The sequence below is a fragment of the Paroedura picta genome, chromosome 1, assembly GCF_049243985.1.
Source record: "Paroedura picta isolate Pp20150507F chromosome 1, Ppicta_v3.0, whole genome shotgun sequence".
Taxonomy (NCBI): Eukaryota; Metazoa; Chordata; class Lepidosauria; order Squamata; family Gekkonidae; genus Paroedura; species Paroedura picta.
This window is the reverse complement of record NC_135369.1, coordinates 43,108,784-43,124,458: the sequence shown is the minus strand read 5'-3', so window position 1 is coordinate 43,124,458 and position 15,675 is coordinate 43,108,784. Positions and strand designations below refer to the sequence as shown.

The following is a 15,675-nucleotide window of genomic DNA, read 5'->3' as shown; positions in this document are numbered from 1 at the left end:
TTTCCATGCTGTGGCCATAAATTTGGAAGGCTGTCAGACAAGTTTATCTGTTTGCTAGCAATTCTCTTTTTGGTCAAGGCTGAACCCAAAATTTGTGTCTGGAGAGGGTTTATGCCTTGGCCTTCTTTTCTTGGAACCTATGACAAAAGAGATATGAAATGAGTACTGCTATATATAGATTGCATTTATATCCCACCTTTCTTTGTTAACATCATTGGAACTTTCAGTCACCCTCAGCATGGCCAACCATTAATTATTATGGTATTTAAATACTGGGGTTGGGATTGGGGTAAAACTCTTGAATGCCAGTTTGGTGTAGTGGTTAGGAGTGCGGACCTCTGATGTGGTGAGCCAGGTTCAATTCTGCACTCCCCCACATGCAGCCAGCTGGTGACCTTGGGCTCGCCATGGCACTGATAAAACTGTTCTGACCGAGCAGTGATATCAGGGCTCTCTCAGCCTCACCCACCTCACAGGGTATCTGTTGTGGGGAGAGGAAAGGGAAGGCGACTGTAAGCCGCTTTGAGCCTCCTTCGGGTAGAGAAAAGCGGCATATAATAACCAACTCTTCTTCTTCTTCTTCTTCTTCTTGTCTTCTAGCCAGCCTTGTTAAAAAAGGTTTATGATTGATTAATCTGCTTCCTGATATTTATCTTTAGGAGTGCCATAGGGTTCTGTGATGTCACCGGTGCTTTGTAACATTTGTTGGAAACCTTTAAATGTGATTATCTGTAACTTTGGAGTTGGGTGTCATCACTATACTGATGCCATTCAGTTATAAACCCTTCATTTCACCTCTAGAAATGGTTGCTTCTGTCTTGGGCTCATGTTTGCCTGAAGGATAAAAAGCTGAAGTTGAGTTGTGGAGGTGGCAATACCATTGCCCTTCAGAGTGCTACACTTTCTACTTGTGATGGGTTGTCCCTATCAAACCCAGGAGTTTTAGGTGATTGTTGGACCCAACTTTTTAATTTGGTGGATGCAATGGCAAATATATATTTTCCATGTTCATTTAGCGTGTAAATTGTCCCTCTTCTTGGACTTGGTCAACTTTCCTGGGCTGATCAATGTTATTGCAAATTCAAGACTATAGTATGGAGGGATGCAGCCTAGTATAGTATAACTAGATCTTGTCAGGTTACAGAAGCTCAGGGTTGGTACATAGATGGGGGACCACTAAGGAAAACTGCAGAGGACAGCAATGGCAAACCACCTCTGCTTCTTACTTGATGGAGTGTCATTCAAATAAATGATTATGACTTTCTTATTGATTAAGTACCTATTGGAAAGGTGTCTATGAAATTGCATGGTGGAACCTCAAGAAGAGGGAGGGAACCTCAAAAATTACTTAGAGATAATGCAGGATGCAGAATATTTATATTAAAGATTGAGTCAAGCTACTTCTCTGCATCAGGGTCCCAGATAAAGGAATGTACTTTTGGTTAAGTAACCAATGAACCTTCTGTAAACAATGTATCAGCAGTTCTTGGGGAGGGGGTCCTGCAAATGACTGTCTAAGACCGTTTACGCACTGGGAACTTCACTGCCCCAGCACCCGTGCAGGTGCGCAAATCAGGGGAAGATGAGGCGCACCAGGCCAAATGCCCCCCATGTGGGGAAGAGGTGGGGCAACCTGCCACAACTAAAACTGCAGCCTGCAGCCCGGCATGAAACCTCCAGTGCATAAATGGTCTTAGAGTGGCATTATGGAATTGGCTGAGCAGCCCTGTGAGGTAGGCATGATGTGGATGTATAAAAAGCTGTGTAACTGGGTGTGGGGCATGCAGATTTGGGAACTTCCCTGTGTCTATTTTGCTGCAGTGAAATAAATATTAAGAAGGCTTTCCTCTCAGTGTGATTAACTGGGAGTGTTACACTGGGCAAAAGGGTTGCTGTAGGCTGCATAACATAAGGGAACATAAGTACGTAACACATGTGTAACTGCTTATGAACCTGAATGGTGTACATCAATAATAGAAAATGACTCCATTTTCATGTAGTATTATTATTTCTAAAATATTTTAAATACATTAATTGCAAAAATTTGAAGGCACAAAGGAACTAGACCAAAATTTAGATGAAAACCCTTCTGATACCCGTGTGGTATAATTCTTATCTCATCTGACAATCATTGCTAGTTCTAGCACATTGTCATGATGGGGCACAAGAAAGTTCACTTAACCAAAATGTTGTATGAGACAGGCAAGCTGGTTCGCAGGTACACAGCAAAGACTGAGTTGGATAGGAGCTATGCTGTGATCATCTTGAGCTCTCTCTTTTTTTTAAAGGTAGCTCCCTGCTTTTGGGAGCGTGAAGAAATATCAAATAATGGTGGGGAAATCTCACAGGGGCTTCAGACAAGTCCTGCTGCAACAGTAGACAAGGGGGAAATCAAAGATTGATTAAAATATGGTGAGAAGTCCTAACTGTGGAAATACAGAATGTACTGGGAGAGTAGTGGGGTTTAGTGAGCTTATTGTTAACTTCAATAAAATCCTCCTCTTCATCAGAGTATAGAAAATTTTCACAAGAGTCATGTTTATGTTGCAAGTGCCCAATTACCAGCCACTTGGTCCCAACTTCTCAAGAAAATGGAGCAAGAAGAAATAGGACCACAATGTTCTGGAGTAAACATCATCTGGATTTTTAATAATGATAGGCTGAATGGAGTATTGCAATAACAGAGAAAAACTTTTGTGTGTCTTTTACCATAATGTGGTATAATAGTAATATAGGTAAATTGAATTAAATTAGAAATGGTGTCAGAATCTAATTTGGGTCATCCCTATTTAGTATCAAGTGTGAGCTTGGAAGTGATTAAAGCAGAATATTTTATTTATTTAATTTGTTTTTAGAAAATTGTGCCCCACCTATCATAGAATCATAGAGCTTGAAGGTATCTCCAGGGTCATCTAGCCCAACCTCCTGCACAGGAAATTCACAACTGCATGCCCACCCATAGTGATCCGAATTTCATGCCCAAGTGATCCCTCCACCAAAAGTCATTAAATTCATTTTAGGCCAGTTTCCCAGCCTGTCAAGATCATCTGTATCCTGATTCTGTCTTTAGGTGTTTGCTACCCCTCCCAATTTAGTATCATCTGCAAATTTAATAAGCACCCCCTAGAATCATAGAATAATAGAGTTGGAAGGGACCTCATGGGCCATCTAGTCCAACTCACTGCACTATGTAGGACACTCACATTCCAATCGCTCATCTACTGTAACCTGCAACGCCTTTGCCTTCACAGAATCAGCCTCTCCGTCAGATGGCTATCTAGCCTCTGTTTAAAAATTTCCAATGATGGAGAACCCAACACCTCCCGAGAAAGCCTGTTCCACTGAGAAAACGCTTGAACTGTCAGGAACATCTTGCAGATGTTTAGATAGAATTTTTTTTGAATTAATTTCATCCTATTTATTCTGGTCTGTCCCTCTGGGGCAAGAGAGAACAATTCTGCTCCATCCTCCATATGGTACCCTTTTAAATACTTGAAAATGGGATCCCCTCTCAGTTGTCTCCTCTCTAGGCTAAACAGACCAAGCTCCCCCAACCTTTCTTCATACGTCTTGGTCTCCAAACCCCTCACCATCTTTGTTGCCCTTCCCTGGGCACGTTCCAGTTTGTCAACATCCCTGTTCAACTGGGGTGCCCAGAACTGAACACAGTACTCCAAGTGAGGCTGAACCAGAGCAGAATAAAGCAGTACCATCACCTTCTGTGATCTGGACACGATACTCTGTTTGATACAGCCCAAAATCCCATTTGCCTTTTTAGCCACTGAGTCACACTGCTGACTCATGTTCAATATATGGTCTACTAAGACTCCTAGATCCTTTTCGCACAGATCCTCTATTCCTTCATCCAAATCATTTATTAATATGTTGAACAACACAGGGCCCGGGACAGATACGTGAGGCACTCCATTTGTCACTCCTCTCCAATAAGATGATGAACCATTTACAAGCACCCTTTGGGTGCAATCTGTCAACCTTTTCAATTTCAGTTCAAGGCAATAGGAAGAGGTGGGGTAAGAGCTGAATACTCTCCTTGTCCATATTTTACCCACCCACCCATCCCCTGCCCCCAAAAACACTGTCACATCTATGTTACCTTTGTAAATCATTTTGGAATCCCAGTGGGGGAAAACCAGCTAGAACAAAGTGGGAAAGGCAAAAGAGAAACTCTGAGTGGAGGTGTCATTGGCTCCCTTTCCTGTATTGTCTTTTGCCCTCAACTTTCTACTATATTAAACTGGTTTGGGATGGCCCGACCTTTACACACACATCTGCCATTATTGCACATTATTGCAGATATAGTGTCAATTACAACCTACTGCATATTAAGTTTGCATAGCAATTTCCATTTTAATTATCCATTTTCAATCAGTGCGGGAATTACCAGCTTTCCTCAGGGCCTGCAAGACGGAGCTCTTCCACTAGGCGTATGGTTGAGGCCATGGTAGAGCCCGGGTTCTATCTTGGATCCCCAAGACCCATCAAGAGCAATCAGTTGCTCCCTCTCTCATGGCCTCTGAACAAGATGGGGTTAATAGTTAGAATGCCATCGTTGTCTGTATTTTTGTAATTGGGGATTATGGGTTTTTTATTGTAATTTTAATGTTTACAGTGAACCGCCATGAGACCTGTTGGCTAGCGGTGGTATATAAACTCAAAAATAAATAAATAAATAAATAAATAAATACTTGCAGAGGCATTCCATGTTTTTTTCCTCTGCCACTGGTGAATGTATTTAATTAATCAATTATCAGTGCCAGATTTGTAGTACTGAATGCACATCCCCCCACATCCAGGTTTTTAACAAAATGTTTCACAAAACCTATCTATATATGTAAAGCACTGGGTCATGTCTGACCCTTAGGGTGATGCCCTCTAGCATTTTCATGGCAGACTCAATACGGGGTGGTTTGCCAGTGTCATTACCATTTACCCCCCAGCAAGCTGGGTACCCATTTTACCAACCTCAGAAGGATGGAAGGCTGAGTCAACCTTGAGCCTGCTGGGATTGAACTCCCAGCCTCATGGGCCGAGCTTTCAGACTGCATGTCTGCTGCCTTACCACTCTGCACCACAAGAGGCTCTTCTGATTAGGGTAGAATGGGTGAACGAGGAGAGAACAATGTAAACTACTTTGGGTTCCCATTAAGGAGATGGGTGGGATATAAATGGGAAGGGCTGCTCTGAAAAGTGTCCAGAAACTTCAGTCAGTACATAATGTCTGAGTCAGCAAGCTGACTGCATTGGGTCATAGGTACCATAGGGTTGCCCACTACCAGTTGGGCATTGGAGATTTCCCAGAATTACTGCTGATCTCCAGACTGCAGAGATCTTCCCCAGGCTACTTTGGAAGGTTGACTGTATGGTATTATACCTTACTGAGGTCCCTGCATTTCCTAGGCTCCATTTCTAAATCTTCAGGGATATCCTAATCCATATCAGTTCAATCTTGGCTCATCTACACTGGTTCCCATTTTGTTTATGGGCCCAAATCAAAGTGCTGTTGTTGACTTTTAAAGACATAGGCAGTTTGGAACCAGCATACGTGAAGGACTGCTCACTCCCATACAAACCTACCCATCTGCACTGGGGCCCTGGCTCAGGTGATTCATGTTCTGACAAATGTCAGTCATGTCACCAGAATATTAATCTGTTCCCTTCTGTTGCTGTCTTCCCTCAGCATGGGAAGACTTTTAAAAACATCTGGTATTTCCTCAAAGATGCCTCCTTCCCACCCCCATATTTTAATCACTGTTCCATGTACTCTTCCATGTTTACCTCTGTTTTGTATTTAATTGTTTGTATTATATGCTTTACAGTCCTTTCTTTTAGCAATTAGCTGCCTTGGTGGGCCTGATTCGGCAGAAAAGCAGCATACAAATCTTGCTAAGAGATTAATAATAAACTAGTTCCACATGCCTGAGTTTCTCAATCAACAGAGTTCTGAAAATGCTAATCAAAACTATACAAGGGTTTGGTTTTTCTTAGGACCACGTGGGTGAGGGGGTTTAACTCTTCCCTTGCCATGTGCTTTTGTCAATCAAAATTTGCCCCCAAGCTGGTATAGACCTTGGAAGGGGAAAATAAGGGCTGTTTCCTCCCCTTTTGAGAGTTAAATGCCATATGTGGGAGGGGAATAAGTTTTAATTGGCAGTACCACACAAGAGAAGGAAGTTAAGCACCCTCCCTCTTACATGGCCCAAATCCAAACTGGGTTCCTGCAGTTTGGGCATTGGGCAATTTGGGCAATTTATATTAGCAGTTGAAAAACACTGAGTAGATTCCATAAGGATTTAATTTGTTTTGATCTTTAGCTAGAGTCAGCATTTATTTATTTAAAATATTTATATTGCACCTTTTTCAGATCCCAAGTGACTTATATAAGCAACACATTGCAATAGAAAAGTATAATAATATAAACATGACCACCCAAGAGATGCACTGAAAGATAATTGTAGCAGAACTTTCCCCAACAATGACTTTATCCCTTGAAAGAGAATATGATTCTCTTGATGTCTTTGATAAACTGCCATAGTCATTCCTGATGTGGATAAAAAGTCACTCTGTGGACAGGCGGCAAGTTGCTAGCCTTGCTCTCTCCTCTTCTCCTCTGTGGATTTGAGCCCATCAGCAAAACCTGTCTACCAAAGCTACATTTTCTGCAAGCTGTTTGCATGATTAATGGACACCAAAGATAGCATCTGCTAAAACCTCATCCTATGGTAGAAAGAAGGAAATGAACTGTCTCCTTTTGCTGAACAAGCCTTCCTTATATGATGTGTGGCATGAACATCAGTGACCATCAAGCTCAGGAAAAGGAGTGAGGTAGTCCAATGCCTTAGTATTCTTAGCATTGCCAAGTTATCAAAATAGAGATCAAAATGAGTAATGTGTGTTCCTTGTAGCTAGCCCATCTTATTGGTATTTTTGGAGGGGTATTAATTCAACTGTATAGTGATTTTGATTTTGATTTTTTTTTGCTATCCAAAATGGCTGGACCTGAAAAATCCCAAAAATGTTTGGATTTTTTTGGGACCACTAGATAGCTGCAGTTGAAGTGCATTTAAATGGCTCTCAGTCCCTTTAAATGTCTTCAGATTGAACACTCTGCTTGGAGAAGGCATTTAAAGGGACTGTGAGCCCTTCAAATTCATTCAGAGTTCGTTCACACTATGCTGCAGCTTGCAAAAAGCATTTAAATTTTAAAGGGACCACATTCCCTTTAAGGCTCGAATAACTTTTCCTGCAATGCAAGATGGGGGTATCTTCTTTGGGGGAAGGACTATAGAATTGGACCTCCTAGTGCAATATTTTTCAAATTGGAGTGGGTGGGTTGAAGAGAGCCATCAGCAGCTGTGCTGCAAAATTGACTACAATGGTCCCCATAGGCTATAATGGATATTTACTGAATCTGAATACGATCCCAGTATTAGGTATCAGGAATATTGAGAAATACCAACATTTAAAATTCAATGTATCTGAACCCCAAAATTATCGGGGCAGGGTGTCTGCACACCCCTAACAGACACAACAAAAGACAAAGTCTGTGTGTGATAACTTAACCCAAAAAGAATTAAGAACCAAAAAGATAAGGAAATCAGAATATAAGGGTCCAATAGTTCTGTGTATAAATTTGAATATTACCATACATGTATCTATTAAAAATGCAATAAAAACAAATATAGGCCCAAGTAACAGCCTAATTCAGAATAAAATCACACATTAATCTCAGTGATAGGCCAGCATTGACCCTGACCAAACATGTTTTAGCTAATTGGCCTTTCTCAGTGGTCAAACAATATTGTTACAGAGTGGCTCCAGAAATTACAAAAATATTATCATTTCTTAAACTTAGGCTAAGGTAAGATTGTTTTTTTTTAACCATTATCTGTAATATAGGGCGGAGATATAAATCAGAGACCTCATTCTAGATAACTTGCTGCCATGGGCAGGTACACTTCCCTTGAATAATGGTTCAATTGTGTACTTTTCTTTCCTGGTCAAAATTCTTTTTAGATGCAGTCTGAACCTACAGTCTCCTAGCAGGCTTTGAGCCAAGATCATTTGGGTTGAGTACTGTTTGCAGTAATTGCCAATCCTGTGTTCTGTTAAGCCTGAAGGATGGTGACAGCAGTCATGTGCTCCATCCAAGCTCTATACCTTTAGATATCTTTTGATTTTCAGTATACTTGATCTACTGTCTGGTACCTGTAAAGCAGCCCCGTAGTCAGTAGCCACACACTGACCCATTACGCATGGCAGCAGCCATGCCGGACTGTTGCCGGGCCTTATGCCAAGGTGGTATGCCCCGCCACATCCCATGAATGGGAAATTCCCCGGCGTATGCGGACTGCCCTGGCATAGCACGCGAATGCGCACTACGCCAGGGCTGGAAGAGCCTGGTGTACTGCACGGTGGCAGCGGGGGAGAGCGGGGGCAGGGTGCCCCCATTGCACAATAGCAGGGGGCAGCATGCCGCTCTCCCGCCAAGGTGGAGGTTGGGGAACGTCCCGTCCAGCTCCACAGTGTCCCTGCATGAGGCTGGGGCCAGAGGGCTGCAAATGTCACCCACAGTGTCTCAGGGAAGATGGGAGTTCCCACATTCACATACCATGGGCCTTCCAGGACGCTGCACTGGGCCAGGGCTGGGATGATGGCAGCGTCATGCGCAATCAGGACTGCCCTACTGCCGCCACCCCAGATTACCCGCCCTGTGCATAATTGGTCACTGGGTGTCTCCTGTGCTGAGTAGCAGTGGTGAATACCTTTCAAAACTTTTGCTCAGGCCACACAGTGCAATAGGTAGCTTGATAACATTAATTAAATGATTTCTTTGTTGCCCTTTCTTGTGTATAATAGATGATCATATGATAATATGAATGAAAATCTGTACACATGCCTGTTCCTTAAAAAAAATGCTGAAAGATTTACCAAACTTTAGTGCTGATCATAATTATTTGCCCTTCAGAAAACCTCTACCAATGTATAGGAAAATGTTAGGGGGGAAGGAAAAGTTGCAACTTCAGCAGTCCAAGAGGTACTTGCAGTTTAAAAAATTGATGCTAAACCAGACATGCTGAAATGGTTTTAAATGCTGGTTTCTGACCCTTTTTTCTTTCATTCATTTTCATTTTAATAACATCTGAACTGGAAATTATATGCCAGCAGCAGATCTGAAGATTTCTGAATGTAACTGTAACCTAGACTTGATGGGAATAGCTTGTCCAAGGAAGTTTCTGCAAGTGTGTGTGTCATATTGATATAGTACTTTATACCTCTCTTAAGCGGCATCTGGATAACACATTTTTACTGTTTTGTGTTCTGCAGGTTGGAAAACATTTTGAATTTAGTCAGACGAAGCAATCATGTTGGGATTAAAGAATCCAACCGCCTTTCCTGGTGGTCTTTACTTTTTAAGTGTCGCTGTACTCTTACTGTTGCACATGGACCTAGTGCATACAGAAAATTTAAATGACGAGCCGAAGAATAAATCACTTTGTACTGGTTCCTACATTTGCAAGACAGGGGTAATTTTGCCAATATGGCAACCTCAAGACCCTTCGTTTGGAGATAAAATAGCAAGAGCTACTGTATATTTTGTGGCTATGGTATATATGTTTCTAGGAGTATCCATCATAGCCGACCGCTTCATGTCATCCATAGAAGTCATTACATCCCAAGAAAGAGAAATAACAATCAAGAAGCCTAATGGTGAGACCACCAAGACTACGGTCAGAGTTTGGAATGAGACTGTTTCCAATTTAACACTGATGGCTCTAGGCTCTTCAGCACCTGAGATCCTCCTTTCTGTCATAGAAGTGTGTGGCCATGGCTTCAATGCAGGAGACCTGGGGCCAAGCACTATTGTCGGAAGCGCTGCCTTTAACATGTTTGTCATCATAGCACTGTGTGTCCACGTTGTCCCTGACGGGGAGATCAGGAAGATAAAGCATCTTCGTGTGTTTTTTGTCACAGCAGCTTGGAGCATTTTTGCCTACACATGGCTTTACCTAATTTTGTCAGTCATATCTCCTGGGGTTGTAGAGGTCTGGGAAGGCTTGCTCACCTTTTTCTTCTTCCCTATCTGTGTTGTTTTCGCATGGGTTGCTGACAGAAGGCTTTTGTTTTACAAATATGTCTACAAGAAGTACAGAGCTGGCAAGCAGAGGGGCATGATAATTGAGCATGAAGGTGACAGGCCAGTCTCCAAGGCTGATATCGAAATGGATGGGAAGGTGGTTAATTCCCATGTGGAGAGTTTCCTGGATGGCACCCTGGTCCTAGAGGTAGACGAAAAGGATCAAGATGATGAAGAAGCAAGGAGAGATATGGCCAGGATTCTTAAAGAGCTGAAACAAAAGCATCCAGACAAAGAAGTTGAACAGTTGATAGAACTAGCAAACTATCAGGTTCTCAGCCAGCAGCAAAAGAGCCGAGCCTTTTACCGTATTCAGGCTACTCGCTTAATGACTGGAGCTGGCAATATATTGAAGAGACATGCTGCTGATCAAGCAAGGAAAGCCGTCAGTATGCACGAGGTCAACTGTGAAGTGGCGGACAACGACCCTGTCAGTAAGCTCTATTTTGATCAATGCACCTACCAGTGCCTTGAGAACTGTGGCACAGTGGCCCTAACTATTGTCCGCCGAGGGGGTGATTTGACCAAAACTATCTCTGTCGACTTCAGAACAGAAGATGGAACAGCCAATGCAGGTTCTGATTATGAGTTCACTGAAGGGACTGTGATATTTAAGCCAGGCGAAACGCAGAAAGAAATACGGGTTGGCATAATTGATGATGATATCTTTGAGGAAGATGAGAACTTCCTTGTTCACCTCAGCAACGTGAGGGTCTCCCCTGAAGAGTCGGAAGATGGTGTCCTAGAGGTGAATCATGTCATACCTGTGGCTTGCCTAGGGTCTCCTGCTACTGCCACTGTCACTATCTTTGATGACGACCATGCTGGCATTTTTACCTTTGAAGAACCAGTCACTCACGTGAGCGAGAGCGTGGGAACCATGGAAGTGAAAGTTCTACGGACATCCGGAGCTCGAGGAAATGTTGTTGTGCCCTACAAAACAATTGAAGGCACAGCCAAAGGAGGTGGAGAAGACTTTGAAGATACTTGTGGCGAGCTCGAATTTCAGAATGACGAGATTGTGTAAGTACTGCTTAACCTGTGTGGGAGCATAAAAATGTCCTTTTCTTAATATATCTGGTAAAAATATTAAATTCAGAGCCCTTGTTACTCAAATTGTTATAAAATATCAGATAATCTTGAACATAAACCATGAACATAGCAGAAAACCTGTGCCCTTGGGTTTCAGAGTTTTGGCTGTGAGGAATTCATACAGATTTCATGTAAGTCATGGAAATGTGTGCATGAGATAGAGAGAGTGTGTTCAGGAGAGTGTAATCTGGAGATGTGAATGTTTGAAAGGCTGCATGGGCACCGTTGTGATTATTCCCTTTTCAGATATTCCAATAGCAGCCAGGCTGAGGTTAGCATAGAGTGAATTCTGCGCAGAAAGTGCGGCATCCCTTTCTAACCACAATGTAAGTCTGAATGCATCATGAAGGAAAGCAGTCCTTATTTTTAGAGCTGTATTGAGATGGTCCCACTGTTCACTTTGCAGAAGGCAGCCTGTGACTAATAAATGCTGTTAAGTTGCAAGTTCAGAAGGTCTTGGCATTAGTCTTTGTGACATCATGAAATGTTTATACTCTGCACTTTCAAGTTAACCTTACCATGTGGGGGAAGGTCTAATTAGGCAAGGCAGCCAGGTTTGACAGTTTACAAATGGGAAAATGGTTAGAAAGGAAACATTGCTGATAAGCTTCTTCTGACTACAGACTGAATTTCTTCTTATTATTATTTTCTCTCTCTTTCTCTCTCTCTCACACACACATAATACTTATTGCAGCCTTTGTTTATTGTAAAGAAAACAGAACTGTTAAGATGAAAAGTGCAATACACGCACACACAAAATTTCCATCCTATTTCCCCCTGTGTGGGAGAAGGATCACAGCCTATTTTCAATAACAAGTTCTTCATGAAATGAGCAAAACCTTGTGAACAGTACTTCATTTAACAGTGGTGATATAGAGTTCCCAAGCAAGAGTAGCCCCTATTGAAGGGAATCTGTGGGCAGTGGCTCTTAGAGTACTATTTTTGTTTTGTGGTTTTGCTCGTTCATATTGTGAAGTTGCTTTCTGTTGTTGTGCATTGTGGGAAGGTTTAAGGGAAAAAACCACAGTAGCGGTGAAATAGTGGTAATTTTGAAGGATGCAAAGTCTTTTTTTGAAAAGTCCTCCATGGAGAATGCCAGCTTGTTGCAATAAGCAAGGAGTGTATGTGTGTGGGGGGAGGGGGGTGAATGTTTGTTTGTAGTTAGCTTTTGTGTACTTCTCCCTGTAAATGGGTTTGAAAAACCCTCTAGGGCAAAATTAGTTTTCATTTTGAGCTTTTTCCTTTGGTCCACCAGTGTTGATGCTGATCTTTCCCACTGGCATCTGTCATATGTGACTGATAAGGCTGCAGTGTTGCTGCAGTGGGTTTTTCTTATAAAAAAAACTTTTATTCTAGACTTTTCAGAACATTAGTTTGCTATAGCTTGACAAAAGATAATTGCATCTATTAGTCACAATATAGGATGTTACTATGTGGGATGAGTTTATTTATTTCATTTTCAATACCAATACTTTCAAGATATGCACGTTTTCAAGGTATGTGTCAACTGTCATTATTTATGTAAGAGGAATTCTGTAGGACTTTAATTTGCGGAGTTATTTTCTTGGCTATTAAAGTTTGCTGTATTGTAGCAAGTATTTATGGCAGATACGAGTTTGGTTTTCCAGAGTTTATCAATTAGCATTTTTGCAGCCTAAAGCAGTAATGTTATTAATCCCTTACAAATAATTGGAAAATATGAGATCCTCTGTAACCCCAAATAATTGCATTTGGGGAATTAGGTATTTCGTAAGTTGTTTTTCCCCCTCAGTGTATCTAACTAACATTTGCACCTACCAACAAGACTGCCAGTTAAGAGCTATTTCTCCTACATTTTCTCCAGCATGTTTTAGGATATTTGGCCTAAGGTTAGCTGAAACCCCAGTCACATATATCCCGTAAGTTGGTTGTGATTATGAGCAGTACAGAAGTCGGATTTCATCTGCCGTGCGTCTGAGCCCCTACATTGACCATAACATTTAAATGACGAGACTTCAGTGTGTATAGGGCTGACCTATATTGCCTAGGCTCCCTTTAAACTTTGGCTTGAATCCAACCATGCATTTCTGCAGGCAGGAGGATTTCTGTCCACAAAGTGTGATTTTGGATTACATCCTAAAATGACCCCTGATATACTGCTCCTGGGATTATTTTGAGCTGTAGCGGGCAGAGAAGTTGTGCTCCATTGGCACAAATCCTTCTGACTGCAAAAATGTTGGCTGGATCCGAGGAATTATGTATAATGCATTGATGAAAGGCAGATCCAGTTGGGTGGAGATGGGTATAGTCTTGTTTCTCCCCTGTGTAGACGAAACACTCTTTGAGGTATATACACGTAGGACTTATTATCACAAGCTGTATGAGTATATACCTCAAAGGGTAGGTTCAAAAGAAAGGGTTGGGCAGCATATTTTACCTTTCATTTTCTTGAGAATTAAAGCAAGATAAGCCTGTGTAAGAAAGATGAACAAGCACAGCTGTAGTAAAGAATGTTAAAATATTTTAAAACTTTAACTTTCCTGTATTATTAAACTTGTATCATCCAGCCAACAGAGGAAAAAAAACAGTACCTAAAAAAATTAAGGTGTAAAATACATTAATTTATGATAAAGTCACAGGTATTTGGCAAATACTTTACAATTTCGTCTTTGCAGTTGTATGAAATGAAGTATGTGCGAAACACAACTGATACGTGGTGTCCTGAGGCAAAATGGCACCTTTGAGCCATGAATCTTTAATCTCAGGCTTTAACAGCTGTCCCACTGAACCTGTGGAAGCTTTATTTTAATGATATGTTTTACCACAGTTAAGTGAGTAATGGCTTAAACTACATGAGATGTTGGGAGTTCTGTGCACAGAGCTCACATATTTTTCTGTGTCAATGAGAGCTATACAGGAACTTGATTCAGTTTGGCATTAGGAGATGGAGAGTTAACCCTTTCTCCTCATGCAACATCTACTTGACTTGAAGCAGGCCTGGTGAGATGGGGCAAAGGTACAGCCAACATGAAGAGTGCCTGTACCTTTGCTCCAATGAGGCCATTTCAGGCAAACAGTCCAGGAGGAAAGGGTTAATCCCCCTGCTCTCCCGGTCAGAATTCTTTGCAAACAAAGGATACAGCCCCCAGCAGGTCCTAAAACCAAGGGCTGACCACATTTAGGGTAGCATTCCCAGGCATCTTATATTTAGTATAATTTTCTGGAAAAAAGGTGAGATAGAGTTAGAAATGAAATAACTTAAATAAAAATTATTTCTGTCAAAAACAAATGGAAAATCTGCTGGTGAATTTTTTAAATACAGATTATCTCCATGAATAAAACTACTGGTTGCAGAATTTCCGGGTGAGCTCAGAATGTACTTTAAATGAGAAAGTGGCCCGTTGTGATCAGCCTCTTTAGTACTGAGGTGTATACAAACTACTCAGATTACATGAAATGTGTGCCTCTGGTCTTGGTCCTTCTAGTTAAGAAAGCATAACTGGTGCTTGGCTTTCCAGTATTAGATAACCATTTGAAAAATTTTGTCTGAGCAACAAATCATTATTTCCAGAAGACTCTACACAGTTTATGCGCCCGAAGCATGTTCACTGGGTTAGTTCATTCACTATGATCTCACACAGGCACAGCTAATTTTAGACTCTTATAGAATAATGTAACTATGTGGTATTTTTGTGCAGATCTGAGTATAACATTTCCTGGTTTGTATCCTCTTGCACAAACATATCCTGACACTAATGACTAAAAACCATAGGTCCCTCCTGGTACAGATTTTCTACTCTTGTACTCTGTGGGTTAGATCCAGACTAAACTGGCAATCGATTCCCCCTTCCTGCTGCAACCCCCTCCCCAGGTCATTCCTCAGGGGTCTGTCTCCCAGGAGCAGCATTTTGTGGAGATCAGTGGGCTGCAGTGGAAGTGGGGAGGTACAAAAATTCTTTCTGCTAATGAAAAATTTAGTCTGGACCCAACCTAACATTTTATTGATCAGTGTAGGATCACAGCAATGACAGAAAGTCTTTTCTGAAAGATAGGTGCCAGAACAGGAATGGTCAGTTAAAAGAGGGAATGAAGATGTTAAAAATAATAATAAAGCAGCACTCAAAGAGGTTATAGCTATGGCCTAATTTTCTAAGGTGCTGTGAGCCAAGATCTCTCGGATAAAAATCAATAGACTTATAGGTGCTCAGTTCTTCTACAAACAACCCTCTTTAGCCTCTAACATGCATTTCCCCGGGGTCCAATTACATGAGTTGCCTCGTCATGTCTGCAGAGGCTTCCCTACCCATCATAGTACATTTTGCATTGCTTCCCCCCCCCCCCCCCCAGCTTTGGAGTAAAGTGCAGACTGCTGGTTTACACCATACATTCAGCATGCAAAATGAAGAATCATTTCTTTCTGTTTCCGACCAGAGACTCAAGGGACACAC

General features: G+C 41.7%; 1 protein-coding gene across 7 annotated transcripts in view; it reads left to right on the top strand.

Annotated features, from left to right (window-relative positions):
- The window catches only part of SLC8A1 (solute carrier family 8 member A1), a 348,714-nt gene that overhangs the window by 62,281 nt on the left and 270,758 nt on the right, over positions 1-15,675 (top strand). For all 7 annotated transcript variants that reach the window (XM_077335808.1, XM_077335814.1, XM_077335821.1 and 4 more), the window contains exon 2: positions 9,346-11,179. In XM_077335808.1, the coding sequence (XP_077191923.1) occupies positions 9,384-11,179 (1,796 nt within the window). In that variant the 5' untranslated portion in view covers positions 9,346-9,383. The remainder of the gene's footprint in view (positions 1-9,345; positions 11,180-15,675) is intronic.